The sequence below is a fragment of the Mytilus galloprovincialis genome, chromosome 2 (assembly GCF_965363235.1).
Source record: "Mytilus galloprovincialis chromosome 2, xbMytGall1.hap1.1, whole genome shotgun sequence".
Classification (NCBI taxonomy): domain Eukaryota; kingdom Metazoa; phylum Mollusca; class Bivalvia; order Mytilida; family Mytilidae; genus Mytilus; species Mytilus galloprovincialis.
The window spans coordinates 38,230,759-38,250,887 of NC_134839.1; the positions used below are offsets into that span (position 1 = coordinate 38,230,759).

At 29.8% G+C, this 20,129-nt stretch overlaps 2 protein-coding genes across 2 annotated transcripts in view; both read left to right on the top strand.

Moving 5' to 3' along the window:
• Positions 1–5,815, top strand: part of LOC143062027 (uncharacterized) — an 86,064-nt gene extending 80,249 nt beyond the window's left edge. Inside the window, exons 31-36 of the mRNA XM_076233879.1 lie at positions 535–654; positions 1,418–1,543; positions 3,020–3,142; positions 3,678–3,790; positions 4,744–4,802; positions 5,638–5,815. Of these exons, the coding sequence (XP_076089994.1) occupies positions 535–654; positions 1,418–1,543; positions 3,020–3,142; positions 3,678–3,790; positions 4,744–4,802; positions 5,638–5,815 (719 nt within the window). The remainder of the gene's footprint in view (positions 1–534; positions 655–1,417; positions 1,544–3,019; positions 3,143–3,677; positions 3,791–4,743; positions 4,803–5,637) is intronic.
• A 2,744-nt stretch (positions 5,816–8,559) lies between these two features.
• LOC143063550 (uncharacterized) lies at positions 8,560–19,750 on the top strand. Its single transcript, XM_076235756.1, has 10 exons — positions 8,560–8,672; positions 9,435–9,493; positions 10,306–10,496; positions 11,570–11,645; positions 12,179–12,291; positions 12,829–12,991; positions 14,098–14,315; positions 14,541–14,635; positions 15,222–15,281; positions 16,291–19,750. Exons 1-10 carry the CDS (start codon positions 8,580–8,582, stop codon positions 16,318–16,320), a joined length of 1,098 nt encoding a protein of 365 aa, XP_076091871.1. The 5' UTR covers positions 8,560–8,579; the 3' UTR covers positions 16,321–19,750.
• The last annotated feature ends 379 nt before the right edge of the window (positions 19,751–20,129 follow it).

Below are 20,129 nucleotides of genomic sequence, written 5' to 3' on the forward strand. Positions count from 1 at the left end.
TCCAACGAATTATTATGTATCTACAGTAGTTCAAGAGTATACTGCATTTGGATTAATACTAAATGTCAACAAACAAAAAAACATCGTGTAGAATTCTTGGATCAATAGAAAAATTAAATGTATAACTGGTCTTATATTCATATATGTCATTTAGAAGTGTAAAGAAGCAGTTACAATTTAAAAATGAGCTATTGTTATTTTTTTATTTTTTTTATCTTTTTGCATTGTTTTAGCTTGATATAAGTTCTCTATTTGAATAAAAAACATTCCAACAATTGTTTGCATGATGAACATAAAAAAACTGTTCATATAGCTCATTTCCTAATGTCCTCTTAGTCTTTTTAGAAGTTTACATATAATCTATTATCAACTCCATGTCCCTGTTTTCAATTTCTAAAGCTATTAAAAGGATTTAAATTTAGTTTAAAGGAAATTCTAAGATTGAAAAATTTTACAAATATAAGATACAGCCGAATGCAATACATCATGTCACTTATAGTAAAACTGAATGGCTGTTCTTATAAATATTTTCAGATGAAGACGAGTGTGTCTTACAAACAGATTCTTGTAATCAGAGGTGTATCGACAAAGCAGGAGGTTATCTGTGTTCTTGTGAGGATGGTTTTGTGTTAACAGACAACACAACATGTCAAAGTAAGAGTTATTTAATGTTGATTCAAATACTTTGTTCTGGACCAGTTAACATTTAGGAATCTTTATCCACCGTTATAGGAGTCAAAACAGATATCCTGACATATACAATAAAAAATTAAATTTCAATCAAGTTAGCAAAATTGATGCAGAAATACAGATAACTTATGTGAATTTTCATTTAAAAGAACAAATTTTATAAGATTTTAACTTACAAATAATAAGAATTTTTCAAGTGTAGCTTTTTACTTGATTTTTTAATGTTTTTAAATTAGAATTTTAAGGGGAGGTAACTCTGAAATAGTGCATTTTTTGAAGAAATTGACATGGAACTTTGCTATTTGGTATATTAGCGGGGGAAAAGGCTAGTGACCCTATGTTTTCTTCTGATATTCTCAAAGCATTTTCAAATAGCTACATGTATCTACTTGTTTTTTTTTTATTTTACAATTCTATCATTTAGTTTTATTAGCCTCTAATCACATAATGATGTTTGTTTTCTGTATAATCTATACAAAATGTGTCATTTTGTCACAACCTTTATCTTAAGAAAATGCTTGATGACCTATCATTTTTATTATGTTTTAAAAACATATATAATTGAAATCTACATTTTGGCATAGTACAAACTAATTCTATCATTTCTAATTTATCCTCCCATACCACCTTGAGATATCTTTTAGTCTCAGTCTTCCACATTAATGTCTCTAATTTTCAATTTCCATTTTGAAACCTTGATAAACAATTTACATTTATTTTATTTCAGACATTGATGAGTGTACATTGTTGAACAATAATTGTGAACAGATATGTGTCGATACAATAGGGAGTTTCTATTGTTCATGTAGAGATGGTTTTGTATTGAGCCCTGATCAAAGTAGCTGTGTTAAAGGTACATAATGTATTCAATTCCTGGACTTTGTTTTTCTTTCAATGAATATCAACTTTCACAAACTGTCCATGCGCCTGTCCCAAGTCAGGAACCTCTGGCCTTTGTAAGTCTTGTATGATTTTAATTTTAGTTTCTTATGTATATTTTGGAGTTCATTATGATGTCCAGTACCTCTGAACTAATATAGATTTTTGTTTAGGGGCCAGCTAAAACACACCTCCGGCTGCAGAAGTTTCTCACTGCATTGAAGACGAACTGATGGTCTTCTGCTGTTGTCTGCTATTTGGTCGGGGTTATTGTCACATCCCCATTTTCATTCTCAATTTTATAGTAATTTTTAATGTGTTAAAATGACATCAGTTAATATAGAAATAAGATTGATTGATTGATTGATTGATTGATTGTTGGTTGCTTTACGCCGCATTAGCACAAAAAGGCTATGTCGCGGCCAGTATAGAAATATAAAGATTTGGTATAAATGTCAATGAGACAACTATCCACCAGAGATTAAATGGCATAGAAGTTACCAACTATAGGTCAGAGTACAGCCTTCAACACTGAGCAAAATCAAAACACTATAGTAAGCTGTTAAAGGCGAGGCAAAATGTTAAATAATTCAAGAAGGACTAACAACATGATTTGATATGTACAAAATAATAAATAAAACAAGAATGTGTCCTTAGTACACAGATGCCCCACTCACACTATCATTTTCTATGTTCAGTGGAACGTGAAAATAGGGTCAGAACTCATTAAAATTAGAAAGATCATATCACAAGGAAAATATATACTGAGTTTCAGGTTGATTGGACTTCAACTTCATCAAAAAATACCTTGACCAAAAACTTTAACCTGAAACTGGACAGACGTACGAACAAATGAACAGACGAACAGACACACAGACCAGAAAACATAATGCCCCTCTTCTATCGTAGGTGGGACATAAAAACAATATGATAGACAGCCACCAATGACAACCAATACTATATTTACTTTGATATATTTCTGATAACCTTTGACATGTAAACTCACAACACACAGTTCATTTTATATGCTTTCAAATAATCAATAACACAGTACACAGTCACATGTGTATTTACTTTTTATTCTCGACATGAATATTTCATTTTGATATATTTTGCTGTTGCATTGACAAATAAAATTTCAATGAAATTGCAACTGCAGTCATAAATTTTTTAATAAACTCATCATAGATACCAGGATTACAATTTTATATTTATGCCAGATGCACGTTTCGTCTACAAAAGACTTATCAGTGACGCTCAAATCAAAATATGTTTAAAAGACCAAATAGAGTACATTTTGTACTAAGTTGAAGAGCATTTGGGACCAAAAATTCCTTAATGTTTTGCCAAATACAGCTAAGGTAATTTATTCCAGAGGTAGAAAAGCCTAAAGTTTCAAAAATTCAAAATTTTGTTAACAGTACTCTTATAATTGTCTTTACTTTTTCAGAGTATGACCAATGTGGAAATAACAATATCAACTGTAGCTATGGATGTGATCTAGAGAACAATGTACCTGTCTGCTTTTGTCCACTAGATTCTGAACTCAATACAGATGGTCAGACATGCTCAGGTAAATTGTTTTATTCAATTGTAAATGGGACTCACAGCATATCAATATCTGAAGAAAACTACTAGCATGGTACCTGCCATAGCTAGTATAACTTATATCATTTTTAGATTGTACAGGTGTCTTCTATCAAGATGCATATATGGAGCCCAACATTTTTTTCAAATATTTAAAATCTCGAATAATTGGTATATTGACAGAGAAGTAGAATCTTCTGATGTTTTCAAAACTTATAAAATCAGTGCCCTTCAATTGATTTTAAAAGAGTTATGCGACTTAGAAGTAGTAGATTATATGAAAAATTGTATTGTTAGCACTCTCATGTGTACAATTCCTGCTAGATTATTTATTAAAAAACGTATAGCAAAGGTTTATATCAGCAGTAGTCTCGGACAAACGGGTATTTCACTTGCAAATATTAATTCTATGGAAACTATTGAAAGTTTAAAGATTGAAAAATTCTTCTTTAGTTATTGTCCTTCGATGGATAAAATATGTACAACATGGGGGACATTGGAACTCTGTTCTTTTATTTCAGTTGTGTATAGATCAGTACAGTTCACCATGACAACAGATTATCCATACTCAAGTAATTTATCAGATCCCTCCACAGATGAATTCAAACATGCAAGAGTTGATATTGCAGCAGGTGTAAGTCAAATATTGAAGATTTAGTCTCCGTTCATTTTCCTAACATTTCTGGAATAGACTGTAGTATACTGATCCTAAATGACCTGAGGGTGTGTTAGGTTATTTCTGAAATAGACTGTATACTGGTCCTAAATGACCTGAGGGTGTGTTAGGTTATTTCTGAAATAGACTGTATACTGGTCCTAAATGGCCTGAGGGTGTGTTAGGTTATTTCTGAAATAGACTGTATACTGGTCCTAAATGACCTGAGAGTGTGTTAGGTTATTCAGGTGAAAGTTTGGATTGAATCAAGTAATGGGTAAACTCGGTAAATAAAAAGCTGAACCAATATTTTTGTTCCCCGTGCAACCCATAGTGGGGGACATGGAAATACTTGGGGTCTGTCCCTCCATCCTTATAGTCTTGTAAGTGTGTACAGTTTTTTCCAGAATTTTATGGAACTTATATCAAAGGTTTATATTAGAAATGTCTTTTAGACAAGTTCAAAATTCTGTATGATATGATCTTTCTAATTGTATAGCATAATTAGGCTTTTTACCTAATTTCATGGTCCATTGAACATGGAAAATAATAATGGGAATGGGGCATCCATGTGCTTTGGACACATTCTTGTTTTTACAATAGTTATACCCTTTTAATAGAAACTTTAATTATAAGGAAAATTGCATGGTTTATTAGCGCTCAAGTGTGTACAATACTTGTCAGATAAAGATGAAACTTATATCATACGTATTATCAATGTCTTTGACCAGTTGTAAAACAGTGAAGATCAATTACTTTTAGTTCTGACTGTTATATTTTCTGACATCCCCCAAGTGAGACAAGCAAAAAATCTGTTAAGGACCCTTTTACTGCTTTGCATATATCAAAACTGCACATGTCCCACCATAAACCGTAACTTTGCAAAAATCAACTGTACTGAAATAATCTGTACTTTATTTTTCTATTTTCAGTTGGTTGACAGCTACAGCAATATTCCTGGATTTATATCATTAACTGTTGTTAGTTTCGGGTTAGTAGTTTACTATAGAATATGGCTGGGATTCTCATTGTATTATAGCTTTTTTGTGATGACACAATGTTAATCAATTACATTTTTTTAGTAATTTGTTTTACCTAGTAGTTTGAAATGCTGGAGCACTTAAAATTTCATACTTTTATTTATGTCATGTATATTTAATATATGTTCAAAGCTTTTTCCAAAATGAATATCAATATTAAAGATACTTTTTTATCATGATAACAATCTAATTGAACAAGTTCTCTGCTTTTGCTCCTCATTGTTTTTATGTTCTGTGTGTTTTAATTAGATTGTCATGATAAATTTAGCTAGTGGATTTACCTGATTAATTTCTATAATACTTGACATAATAAAATTGAAAATGGACGTCACACTATACTCCAAAACATATAAATGAACTAATATTTATAAAAACATACATGACTAATAAAGTCCAGAGGCTCCTGACTTGGGACAGGTGCAAAAATGTGGCGGGGTTAAATCTGTTTTGTGAGATTTCAACCCTCCCCCTATACCTCTAACCAATGAATAATAAAAAAAAACATAGCAATAAGCACAGCAAAACTACGTTTAAAAGAAGTCTGAGTCTGATGTCAGAATAGGCAACAAAGAAACTAAACAAAATGACAATGATATATAAATTAACAAAGGACTACCAGCAGTTACTGACATGCCATCTCCAGACCTCAGTTAAACTGATTAGAAGATGTCTTTATGTATTAATGCATGTATTAAAATCATTTGATACAGTTTTTAATTTTGATTATAAAATCAACAAATTGGTAATCAATATACCTGACTCAAAATGTTTTTTTTTAACTTACAGATCTGGTAGTACAGTTGTTCAATATACAGTTGTATTTAACCAGAGTTTGAATGCCAGTTCATTATTTGAGTTAGCCATCTCAACTTATAATATAACACAGATAACTGTGTTAGAGAAGCGATACAATGTAACTGGAGAAACTTACATCGACTACATAACAACTATTCATGGTGAGTAGCTTACTGGTACAAACACTTTAAAGAAACTTATCACCTAGGCCTCTTCTTTGCATGCACAAAACTTATTTATTGACCAAAAAGAATAAGTTGCTTTGGTATCAAAACTGTGAAATTGATTGAAAAAAACTATACATTGACATTTTTTTACACCACTGAAAATGCATTCAGTAAATAATATTCTAATTGTGATGTCTAAACCGCAAAAATCTAAACAAACAAAAGCATGAAATACAGTATGCCTTAAGTATTTAAGACTTGTTTCTTAATAAATTTGTTGCCTATAAGTATAGAAGTTTTAAGGGCATATGATACAGTTACAGGGGAGGTAATGACATTGCTAACATAAATTATTATTTTCGCGACGTCAAACTATGACTTTTCGGGAAAAGATTCAGTTTTCAACTGATATTTATCCGTCAAACTTATTTAACTTGAAACCCAGTTCATGGACCCCTCTTTTTTAAAATGCCATATGGTTTGATTACATAAAAAGAATATGTGTGCCATTTTTCATGAAATCATCAATAGTGCATTTTTTTTAATTTGATAAATATACAGCAAAAAGGATGTTTTTTTATCTACATTCCTGAACATTTGATAAATATGAGTTATTTGAACAATCAAATTGCGCAAGTTTAAAGTCAATTATATCAAACAGAATTTACAAAAAATTTAACAAAAAACAGCTTGTGTTTGTTATGTATTTCTGTTTAAAGGAAAAATAAGTTCACAAATCTGAATTTTGAGCAAATATACAAAATTTCGACCTCATTTTACTCAAAAATTAGTGCGAAGGTATATTTATAATTACATATTTTATTAAATCAGGCAAAAAAAGCCTACTGTGGATTCATTAATATTCGTTGGATACCAATTTTCGTGAATTTCGTGGGTACAGAAAAACCACGAATTCAAATGTTCAACGAATTACAAATTATCTAAAGGAATTAATGTAGACTTTGCCAAAACCACGAAATTAAATATCCACGAATATGTAAGTTTTCCTCAAACCACGAAAATTGGTACCAACAAAAATAAATAAATCCATAGTATATTGAAATTTTCAGCAAAATTTCAATATTGAATTATCTACTACAAACTGTATTGTATGCCCTTAAGGTTGTAAACCATGTCAAACTATGTATACATATGTATTCTTATAGAAGTTTTTAAAAATGCAAAGTAAGGTTTTTAATTTAAATTTCACTGTTTACTGGTGATAGAAATATTTTATGTGATGGTTTTAACAGTTTTATTCTTATTATTTTAATTTTAACCTAAAGTTTATTCTGACCAGTTAAATAAGACCTTTATCAAAAATTTCAGAAGTTTATTATTCTTAGGTATTGTTCAAATGTAGTCATCTCTGCAACAATGTGTGCATGTATGTCCATAAAGAGGTGAATATAAACATACTGTAATTTTTTTCCATTAATCTTCATTTTCATGTGGAAGTATTACAATTACGTGTATGTTGTTTCTGTATTTTTCAGAGCCATTAACATGTACATTGTGTGGAGCAAATACTACGTGTGTTATACTAACTGAAGGTAGTTATGAATGCAGACAACCATTGTGTAAGTAATATTTTTATAAATAAGAAATTTATATTTTTTTTATTTATATGATTTTGATAAATTAATAATCCAACAGTAGACTTAACATTAAATTAATAAAAAAGTAGTGTCGCTTTCATTTCAATTGTAGAAATTTCTTATGGTAATGTTTAAAGATGTTTAATCATGTTAATTGATTGATTGGTAACAGATAAATGACAAGTATGTAATATTTCATGCATTATCAGAATATATTATTAACCCTTTGCAATCAGTGTTAAAGTATATGGAAATTCACTTGAAAATCTGTCTGTTAATAAACTTTTCAGAACAGATTCTCCTTCAAAAATTTCTAAACAGCTTCAGATATATTATAGCATGCTCAATTTGCATTTTCAAGTTTGATAATTATTTGAGTTTGCTCCTGCTTTATACATGTTTTTTGAAATTTAGGGCAAAAAGGTTTCTGCTTAGTGTTCAAATAATATCAGGGATGGGTGACATGAATTACCTTATGAGCTAGTACATGTTTAATCTAACTCAGAATGTTGGTTTTGTATAAACAAGTTATTTTCCTGATAATGCATGAAATATTACATACTTGTCATTTATCTGTTACCAATCAATCAATTAACATGATTAAACATCTTTAAACATTACCATAAGAAATTTCTACAATTGAAATGAAAGCGACACTACTTTTTTTTCATTTATTGTTAAGTCTACTGTTGGATAATTAATTTATCAAAATCATTCCCAAATTCTAAGAATATATTGAACTGTTTTATCTTGAATATTTAAAAATAACAGGGGTATCATTTGATATTGAAGGACTAATAACTTTCAGTACATTTTGTTAAAGCTTTCATGCCTACCAACACTTTAAAGTAAACAAAATACTATAAAATCTATATAAAGAAAAAAGACAGCTTAATATGTTTAGCTTAAAGATCTTTGAAGAATGAATTGAATGCCCAAATCGCATAAGGAGGAACTTGTATCTGGCTAAGATGTGCCATTGTTCATAGAAAGGTAGTTATAAATAAATGTTATCTTTCTTATTTCATTTATTTATTCTGTAAAAATATGTTTTTGTTATAAAAAAAACCAGTTTATTTATGTACAAACACTGAATTTAATTCAATTCATAATATGAAATATGTTTTGTACTACTTTTTCAGCTGAAATTGAGAGTAGGTCATTATTCATGGAGGTCACACTACAGAAAACTTATAACAAAAATTATGGAAATAAACTGCATTTAGATTATGCTGCATTTGAAAAAGATATAGAACAAGCAGTAAGTTGTTTTACAGTATTGTAACCAATAATAGATAAATTTAAAGGGTCTATATCCCACCTTCAAAATGAAAGAGAGAAAAAAATGGAAATTTAATTTATGGCCTTCCCACCTTGAGACTACCACACAAGTTCAAATTTTTAGTGCCATCACTTTCACTGTTATTCAGTTTCCTCATTACATTTTATTAGACAATAAGACAACTCAAACACCAGAACAATCTCTAATAACAATGTACAAAGTACAGAAAACAAATGTCATTTATAATCAAAGAAATCAAAACGGCAGACAGGTTCTTCTTTTATATTTTTATCACTTGTAAGAGAACATGACTTTCAAAATTTTGTAAAAAAATCTAATGTTTTACCACACGTACCCAACCTTAATGTCTTACAGTCAAAAGTAACACATATAAAAAAGAAGATGTGGTATGATTGCCAATGAGACAACTATCCACAAAAGACCAAAATGACACAGACATTAACAACTATAGGTCACTGTATGGCCTTTAACAATGAGCAAAGCCCATACCACATAGTCAGCTATTAAAAGGCCCAGATAAGACAATGTAAAGCAATTCAAACGAGAAAACATGTTCTTCTTCTATGTCTTCTGAAACCATCCTGTTTTAGTGCAAACTCTTTGATTGGTAATTTGAAGCATGTTAATTATATTTATTTGTAAGGAAAAGTTTATATTTTCCCAATAATTTTTAAATTACCGTAATGGTATTTTTTAATTTGATTTTCTGTATCATTTCAGCTTGCAGCAGTGATGACTGGTGTAGAAGATATTCGGTACTTAAATGTAACAGATTTTAGGTAATAGACATGCACAAAATATTAAATGTGATTTTGTTATTTTATGGCAATGATCTAAGAATCTATTGAAAACACTATAGGATCCTAAGTGAAAAGTAGGATTTTTATAATGAAAATTGGTGACTTATTTTTGTTTGGTTGTATTTCAATAAGCTGTTGCATGGGTACCTAGTTGCTAGCAGATAGCTTAAGTCATAGAATTATGTCATTTTTCTTTTACAACTTAGTGTCTTAAAACTAGCATCTTTTGCCAAATAAAGTTGCTTTTTTGCTAGGCTGGCAATAATGTCAATCAAATTGCGATTAGAAACACATTGTAGTCATTGTAAATGTATTAGTAAAACCATGTACATCATTTAAGAGTTTGAAAAAGTATTTATGCCCCATTTATGGGCATTATGTTTTCCAGTCTGTTTGTTTGTCTAATTGTTCATTCATCCGTTCGTTAGTCTGTTTGTCCGTCTGTCCCGCTTGAGGTTAAAGTTTTTGGTCAAGGTAGTTTTTTTATGTTCAATCAACTTGAAACTTAGTACACATTTTCTCCATGTTATGATCTTTCTAATTTTAATGATAGTTTTGTCCCCAACTTCACAGTCCTGAACATAGTAAATGATAGTGCACATGGGGCATCTGTGTACTATGGACACATTATTGTTTGATAATTGTGATATCTTCCTTAGCCTAATATTATAATAGAGTAAAAAATATTTCAAATCTTAGTTATTAAAAGTTGAATGCAATTCAATATAAAGTTTAAACTAATATGAAATAATTGAAACAATTTATAATGTTTCTTTCTTTCATTTCCATAGCAACCACCCAGAGGGAGTGAACACTAGCCTTGTTTTGATATTCAACACTGTTGCTAATAAGACCTTACAGTATGATAAAGTGCTGAACATCCTGCTAGAAATAGAAACCAAGGATAGATGTGTAGACATTAAGGATACTTGCATTGCTTTATATGGAAGTATCTCATTAGGCAACACAACTACAGCATTAGGTAAGGTTATATAGAAAAGTTGGTCAGCTCTTGACCCACCACCAGTGATCACCAGGCATTATCAATTCTGGATGCCAACTGAAATGCCTTATATCAGATTGCAACCTTAAAATTAAGTTTATAGTTTCTCAATAAAAGACTAAAATTTGTATAGAAAAGTTATGTTACCATAGCTATGTCTAAGGTTAAAGTTCAAGTAACTAAAAACAGATTAGTGTTGAAAAGTGCTTATATGGTGTATTGGATAAGATTGCAACTTTACTTGGATAAATAAACACATACAATAAAGTAATATAACAACAACAAAAAACAGAACTCAGAGGAAAATTCAAAACAGAACAACTGTATTCAAATGTCAAAATCAAAAGCTCAAACACATCAAACAAACAATTGAATTTTAATGTGTGTATTGTTATACGTTTACTTTTCTGCATTGGCTAGAGGTATAGGGGGAGGGTTGAGATCTCAAACATGTTTAACCCCGCCGCATTTTTGCACCTGTCCAAAGTCAGGAGCCTCTGTCCTTTGTTAGTCTTGTATTATTTTAACTTTTAGTTTCTTGTGCACAATTTGGAGTTTAGTATGGCGTTCATTATCACTGAACTAGTATATATTTGTTTAGGGGCCAGCTGAAGGACGCCTCCGGGTGCGGGAATTTCTCGTTGCATTGAAGACCTGTTGGTGACCTTCTGCTGTTGTCTGCTCTATGGTCGGGTTGTTGTCTCTTTGGCACATTCCCCATTTCCATTCTCAATTTTAATCGAACTATCTTGTCATAAAATACTTACAAATACTTAAGCACATTGAGTATATATTGACATCATGACTGAAAACTTTCTATAGGGATGAATTGAAATAGAAAAACTAAAATAATATTGAAACAGGCATTTGTGACATAAGCAAGTTTATCAAGCTTGCTTAGAATACAAGGGAAGAGGGGGGGGGGCTGTTTCATTTGGTTAGCTTTGCTTGTTTGAATAATACACATGCTATATACCAGAGAAAGTCAGCAGATAGTGTTTCAACAACAAAAAATTAAAATGATATATTATTATGACTTGTATATTTTGTAGATCCTGTGATATGTAGTACCTGTACATTGACACAGGATTGTATACAAGATAATCAAACTTCTAGATATCAGTGTGTGTAAGTATTTATAATTATAGCCAAATGGTGGTATATTCAGATTTATACATATAACATTGAAATTAATAGTTAAGTATATTGATATTCAACTTTTGTTGAAAAAATATGTGGCTCCAAGTTTGATAAAGGACCATGTCATTTTTCCCCATTTTAATTTCACATTTTAATTTTATTATCCAAATTGCATACAGGCTAGACATGCCTCTGTGTCAACATTTTTTGTTGTTGAAATTTAGATAATTGAGTCTAGTATTGTAAGTCCAGAATACATTAATACATATAAAGGTGAACAAGAATTGCAACAATTTACAATAAAACAGACCACTAGAACCACTGACATCTGAAATCTCAAGTTTAACTATAAGTTGTCAAGGACATATGTGGATGTAAGATATTTTTTTATTCATTTTATAACATTTTTTTAAACATTTTGTTACATGACTACAGTGGGTATCATTAAAAGTAAGATTTTCTTTAACTCTATAGACCAACAACTCAATAATGTTTGTACAATATAACTTTCATGTATTCAGTAATGAACCAATAACAGACCAAACTGCAATCTCAACAGAAGAACAAACAACAAGGTCAACAGAAGAACAAACTTCAAGGTCAACTACAGAAGGAACTACAACCACTGTACAAAGTATGTATTCTCATCATTGCCTATGGTGATGTACATCTAATAGCTAATATGGAGGGCATTTAGAGTAAAAAAAAGTGTTTTCTGTAGAATAAAAGATTGATTCAAAGACAAATTCAGGATGTATGAAACACTACATTTATATGCCATATCACAAATGTTTACGACTTTGTATGGTTTCAGAGGAGTTATGGCTCAATGAAATCGGTTTCTTCCTTAAGTAGTATGTGATTTTGTCAGGAAATTCAAATTATTTTAGAAAAGAAAATAAGGCAATTGAATTTTAAAAGAGCAGTTATTTTAACTTTCATTGTAAAAAAAGAAATCAATCTGCACATTTGAACACAAAATTACCTTCAGATGAAAAATAAAAATGCCTCAATTGACAATTTACACAAATTATTAAATCACTTTCTAAAATATAATCTTCATTTAAAAAAAGTTGTTTATTTGAACCACCACAATTTTAAGACATCTAAAACATCCTTAATGTAATGGAGATTTTTTTGTGATGCATAAACTATTGTTTCTCTATTATAGGTAAAAGTTCATCAGATTTGATATTGGGTCTAGGTATAGGATTACCTCTAGCCATTTCAGCATTAATAGTTTCAACGATCATGATATGCATGTGTTGTAGACGTTGTAGACGTAATTATAGATCAGACACTGATTCAACAATGCCAGGACAATCAGAAGATGAGTAAGTATTATTTGAAAGCTGCTGCTTTGGAATAAAATTGAGAATGGAAATGGGGAATATGTCAAAGAAACAACAACCCGACCATAGAGCAGACAACAGCCGAAGGCCACCAATGGGTCTTCAATACAGCAAGAAAATCCCACACCTGGAGGTGATCCTCAGCAGGCCCCTTAAAAAAATTGTGTTCTGGTTCAGTAAAAATTGATGTCACACTTAACGCTAAACATATAAATGAACTTAAGTTTTAATAAAAACATACAAGACTTAACAAAGCCTAGAGGCTCATGACTTGGGCAGGTGCAACAATGTGGCAGGGTTAAACATGTTTTGTGATTTATCTGATTTTTCATGCCTTTATAAAGAAAAATGTTTAAATCAACTTTAGAAGAGAGAATTGATAATATTATTCAGATTGTAGCTGCAGGATTATCACCTGTTTGATTGGTATACCAATCATTTTTTATAAACATTTCAAGCATAATTTGTTCTTTATGAGATCAACTAAAGGTTTTTTCCAACATGATACTGTGGATTCATTATTATTCTTTGGATACCAATTTGTTTGGGTACCAGTGAACCACAAATTCAAATGTTCAACAAATCACATAATTTCAAATTTTCCATAGACTTTGTATACAGAGATTGGCAAAACCACTAAAATCAAATATCCACAAAAATGCAAGTTTTCATCAATACACAAAATTGATACCCACGAAAATAAATGAATCCATAGTAATGCATATATGTTATTTTATTTGTTCAAGTAAAAATACAACCAGGTAGAACAATACATACACATACATTCCTGCTCGATATGAGCCAATGCTATGTTTTGAAGACCATACTGTACCAAGTCAAGAATATGACATTTGTTATCCATTGGTTTGATGTTTTTGAGCTTTTGATTTTGCCATTTGATTAGGGACTCACTTTTGTGATTTTACTTTTGACCTATAATGGTTTACTTTTATAAATTGCGACTTGAAGGGAGTTGTCTCATTGGCACTCATACCCAATCTTCTTATATCTGTCAATTCATGTAAAGAAATTAAAATTTATGAGCTGACTAACTTTTTCTTGATTGAGAATTCCTTTTATTAATATAGCTGGAATATAAGACAAGCCTTTGGTAAAAATGAACCAAGTTTAAGAGGCGCAGGAGGTGCTTTTGGTACAGACCTAATGAGACAATGGAGTAGAACCTCTGGCGACAAATACCATCGGGGCCAGCCTGAAGAACTGGTTCATCCCTATTTTGGCCCTGGTGGTTTAGATGATTTTACAACAGGAGCGGGTTCAAGTGAAAGGCTTGATTTTGCACCAGGTAAGAGTTCTATATTTTATCTTTTTTTTTTATACATTCTGAAAAATTGTATTGAATTAAAACAACGTAAATTATTGTAATAGTTTATTTTGATTATAGTTTCACAGCAAATAAGATATTTTAAAATATAAATGCATATGTCACAATCAACTATTTTTAATATTTTCAACAGTATTCCTTAAAACTGACATTTTATTTTTTAACTATTTTTTCATTATTTTGCAGATACAACAGTAGGAGAAGAAGATTTGGATGTTCCACCAAGGAGATCTAATTTCTCCTGGGATTTTATGTTTGATATGTTGAATCCCAAAGAAGAGGTAACTTTTTTTAAGTCACCATGATCAAATAATAATAAACACTTATTGGGGCTATTATCTTCAAATGATGAGTTTTTATTTATTTTATACTTTTGTTAGTAGGCTTCATTAGGTTTTGATATATTTCCTGAAGTCATTTCAAAGATTGAGAAGTATCTCTAAGCAGTATGGATATTAAACAAACATTACTTACCATTCATTAGGCTGCAGTAGTTATGCATAAAGTATGATGGATTTTGTTTAAACTAAAAAGATCTTCACTTTTATTGATAAATTCTATTAAATAGAATTTGCAATATGGAACTTACAAATTGGACATGGGATTGTTCAATCTTTTAAAGTAGTCTACAGATTCTTTAGAGGAGAACTTATAATATTTTGTCAGAAAATGCTATTCCAATATAGATTAATTCTTGAGTGTGCTTATACATCTTTTAATTCTATTTTTATATGGAATTTCTTCCAAGTAAGCCTTTTTTTGTACCACCTTGGTCTTTCCTAAAATTGTCACTTGCTTACAAACTATTCATTTTGCCTATCAATATTATTTAAAGAAACTTGTAATCAGCATTGCTTATGATTTTAGGTTAGGATACCAAGACCTCTTGTGGAAGTAGAGAAGGCAGACTTATTCTTAGACAAGAAGGTAAATATGTCATCTATATTAAACATTTCCATCTGTGCATGCCATACTGTTCAGTGCCTGATCCAGAAATTGTCTTAAAAGGGGGGGGGACACTAACTGCCATTAGAGTGGCCCAGTTACAGTGCTTCCCTGATTAATCAACCAATTTTTTTCCTTTAAAAGACCCAGAACCCTCCTCTAAATCTGCCTCAGCTGTTAAAGTAACAGAACACTTTTTTTATAAGATTGATTCATTTTTCATATTTTTCCTCAACATTTTGTAGGTATTTAAAAAAAAAAAAAAGGTCAACTACATATTGTGTATGAAAGATTGTAAAGTATACATGTCTGTCTTGCTTGGTTTATCTTACCTTGACCTTATTTTCACAGATCATTGATAATTCTAAGTTTATGTGATACTTATAGTAAAACTTTATCTTTAGACTTTAGGAATATCAGCATAGAATTAATCACAGTTTGTAAAACTGAGCGAGACATTTTAGCTATGCTCTTTTGTTACATGTAATCTACTTTGACAGAAAGAATCTTTTATAAGTTATAATATTTAAAAAAATTTACTTCAATAAAATGGACACAGAAAAAAAAAGAAGAAAAACATGAACAAATGACAAAATGAGCCTACATTGGTGTTGCTCTGGAAAACAACTATTATTTAGGTGCAGGTTAGCTATGCAAATCTTATATGGACTTCAAATATTTTTTTCCAGTGTTGATTGCAATTCATTAGAAGATTCTTTACATTCTATTTAACCAATGAGAAAAGAGAAAATGAATAGTCACATGTTACTGTAAATTCAGAAATTATTGCATACATTTATTAATGCGATTTTGTCATTTCAAGATAAAATGGGATATTGAGATAAATCCTTTATAATTCATACAAAAAATTCCACAAAATGCAATTTTAAATTATTGCGATTATAAACCTGTTGCATTTTCGCAATAATTTCTGAATTTACAGTAATTTAATATATTGAATAGAGATGTTAACTTTTTTGTGATATTTCAGGAGAAATACAAGAGGGATTCTAATGTATAGCAACAGTTCCTAACAAGATGTCTTCCAAATAGTGTTCACTAATTAGAACAGAATGGATTGTAAAAAAGTGAAATTAAAATTTGATGAAGAATCTTTTTCGATGGATTATTAATTTGGTGCTTGTTTTTAATGAATAATATATCTTTTCCCAGAGATTACACAAGTGTTCATAAATTGTTACTATGGTTACTGGATATAGTGCAGAAGTTTAAAGAATGGTTAAATATTGGAATTATTTCATATTCTTAAATTTAGAAAAAAAGTGGAATTGCTATTTCAGATTCTTCTACAGTTGAATATTTTTGAATGTTTGGGAAGTACATATTATTGCTATTTGATAACTATGATTAATGTACATAACATGATCTATATGTTACATGTATACTAAAATCAATTTTCATACTACTTTTATCAAAACCAAAGCCATAAAATTGGTACTTATTGCCAGTCATGGAGGAGTGAAAATAAAAACTTCATGAATTCTTCTTTTACCACAACTAAAGCCATAAAGTTGGAACTTATTACCAGTCATGAAGAAGTGGAAATTAAAACTTCATGAAAAGAAGAGGTTTATATACAGTCACTGATGTAAACTGTGATGAAATTCTTATCTGTTACATTATAAAAGCATTGCGATAGACAAATTAGGATTATATCAACATTAACAAATTGGTGATTGGCTTTAAAATCAGTTAGTTGTATTTTATTGATATCAGATTTTTGTGACATCTGACAATGAATACAGAATTAGTAGCCAAAATAATGTTAAAATATGAAGTTTTCTGTATGTAGTTGTACTGATTAAAAATCAAGAGTAGTTATTTTAGATTTTTTAGGAATAGTTTGTAATACATGAAATTCATTGAATCTATTTTTAATTATTAAGATTGACAGTAATTCAGATGGAATATATTTATGTATATCTTTAATTTATCAATAGTTGAATATTGATTTTCAAAAGCATCAACAAAATGTATTTGCAAATAAAAAAGTGGATTTATTGTTTGACATTTAATGGGATTAGTATTTTTTGGGGGGATATTGTTCCTTTCTTTCAAGTATATAGGAAATTAATAATAAAAATTATATTTATAAACATATATTAAATATATTTCAATATAAACATTCATGACCAGGGGCAGTATATATATACAGCATATATTAAATATATTTCAATATAAGCATTCATGATGAGGGGGAGTCTTGATATTTATACAGCATATATTAAATATATTTCAATATAAGCATTCATGATGAAGGGCAGTCTATATACAGCATATATTAAATATATTTCAATATAAGCATTCATGATGAGGGGGAGTCTTTATATACCGCATATATTAAATATATTTCAATGTAAACATTCATGATGAAGGGCAGTCTATATATACAGCATATATCAAATATATTTCAATATAAGCATTCATGATGAGGGGCAGTCTATATATATAAATACATATCTGTGATACTTTTTAGTTACATATCATTTATATAACACTGCTGTGTATGCTAGGCATCTATTTGATAATTGTACATGTATATAACCCCGCTGATCAAGAGTATGCTTTGCAATTGTTTGAAACTTGTACATGTATGGCCATATAGAGAATTTGTTAAAAGCCATATAGGGAATTTGTGAGAATGAAATATAAGATGAATGTTAATTGCAGCTCCACAACGCCTTCAAAAAGCAAAATTCTATTTATTAAATGTAGTACATCATTAGAACAATTTATGAGGAACACAAAATATTATGTATAGTATAACTACTTCTGCATTTATTTTTTGTGAAGTTTCTGACTATGTACATGTAATTATCCATCATAAATCATTGGAGAAATTTCTGCAATGATGAGCTTTTTTCTATTTGATTTTCTAAATGACTTCAAATTCCCAAAAAATTGTAGTTTTTCATATTAAGCCAAAAAAAAAAAATTCTCCCAACAAAAATATATTGAAGTTTTGAAACATTTGTCATGATGGAATTCATAAAGATATCTAAATTGAATTATTTTACATAACCATGTTAATGTGTACTGTTGATCCATTTATTTTCTTGGTATCTATTTTCATGGATGTTGGATATTTGATTTAGTGTTTTTGACCAAATTTGAATATCTTGTACTTTGATGAAAAATTAAATTTGTAGTTCTCATTTACATGCAAAATCATTAAAAATTGGTATCAATAATAAAAATGAAGCCACCATATGACAACAATGGCAAGCAAAGGTGTTCTATAATCTTTTTTTTCAAATGATTGGCAGTAAATGTACTGTTTTTGCAATTTTCGATTTAGTTACAATTCTATGTTTAAAATTCTGTCCAGGAAAATAAAATGCATTCAAACTATATTATCAAAGTTTTTGGTAGGATTTTGCAAGGAAGTTGAATATGTATAGGTCTTTAAAGAGACTGAAAGTTGTTAAATGTGTAAACATATTGAATGAATGACACTTTGAAATGTAAGTTTAAAACTGTATCGTCATTTGGTGTGATTATGTTTATTTTCCTTGTTTTTTATGTGTACTTGTGTGTATGTATATGTACAATATAGCTTATATTTAGTGTCATTAACGAGGGTTTATAGATTTTTTAGCAAACTTATATAATTTATGTGTTCTTATATTTATGCTGATGTTAAATTATCAAATAGAATATTCATTTATGCTTTAGCATTGTTAAGCAACTCATTTGGCAATTGTTTATATCATGTATATATAGTGATTTTAATCACAATGACCAGTCTGACATGTATGATAATTCAGTGAATTCTCTATTATTATTTTTTTTTTTTAAATGACAGTAAATTAGTACCTAGATATTTTCCACATCACATCAACATGTTGATTTTTCAAATACGTAAAAGTTTAGGAGTATGTTTTTGTGAATAGTTACACACAAAAATATATGTACAGAAACACAATTGTCTCAAATGATGCTCAATTAATTGTAATTATCCATTGATCATATTTGCATTTATTGTGTTCCTAGTTTTGCTTAAATCACAACTCATTTTGTATTTTCATGGAGGTACCTAGAATTACAGTTCATCTTCAGTTTAAAACTGAAGTTATAGTGTTTTTGACAGGTGTTTGTACATCATTATTTAGAGCTCAAAGCATGTCTCGGTGGATATGAAATGTACATAATATATATTTTGTAAATAAAATTGATTTAATTGAACATGGTGAAAAGAAATCCCTGTGTTAGCATGGTTAGTGATTAAGAAAGTAAAAGTAGTTAAAAGTATGGCTAATTTTCAATTTACTAGGTTTTGATGAATCCCACATTTTATCATGTTGGCTAGCCAAGGGTAACGATCCAGTCCCCTCCTCTCGATACCTTGGCTAACGAAGATGACATTTTATGTGAACACAGTGAAAACATTTCTTTTTTAATCTTTATGATGATGTATTATCTTTTATTTTTTATCAGTCAGGGGTGCTACTTAAACAAGTGATTTCATTATCACCTATTTCAGTGATTTTTTATATTCAGTTATCACCTATTTAAGTGATTTTGGTGTTTTCTTTGATCTTCAAATGCTCATTTCATTGATTATCCATATTTTCACAAACTTTTCTATAATTTTCCTACATAAATCAATTATCCCTTTATCTTTGGATATCAATTTCACCAGTGCGCTTGGGCAGTAAGTTAGTGCGCTAAAGCTTTTAAAAGTACCCTTGGGAATTGTTCTGTAATCAAATATTCATTAACTACTCTTACTATCAGACAAAGGTCAACAATATTAGGTGACCTGGTTGGTTTTCTTTAGAATTAGAATGATTTATTTTAAGGTTATGT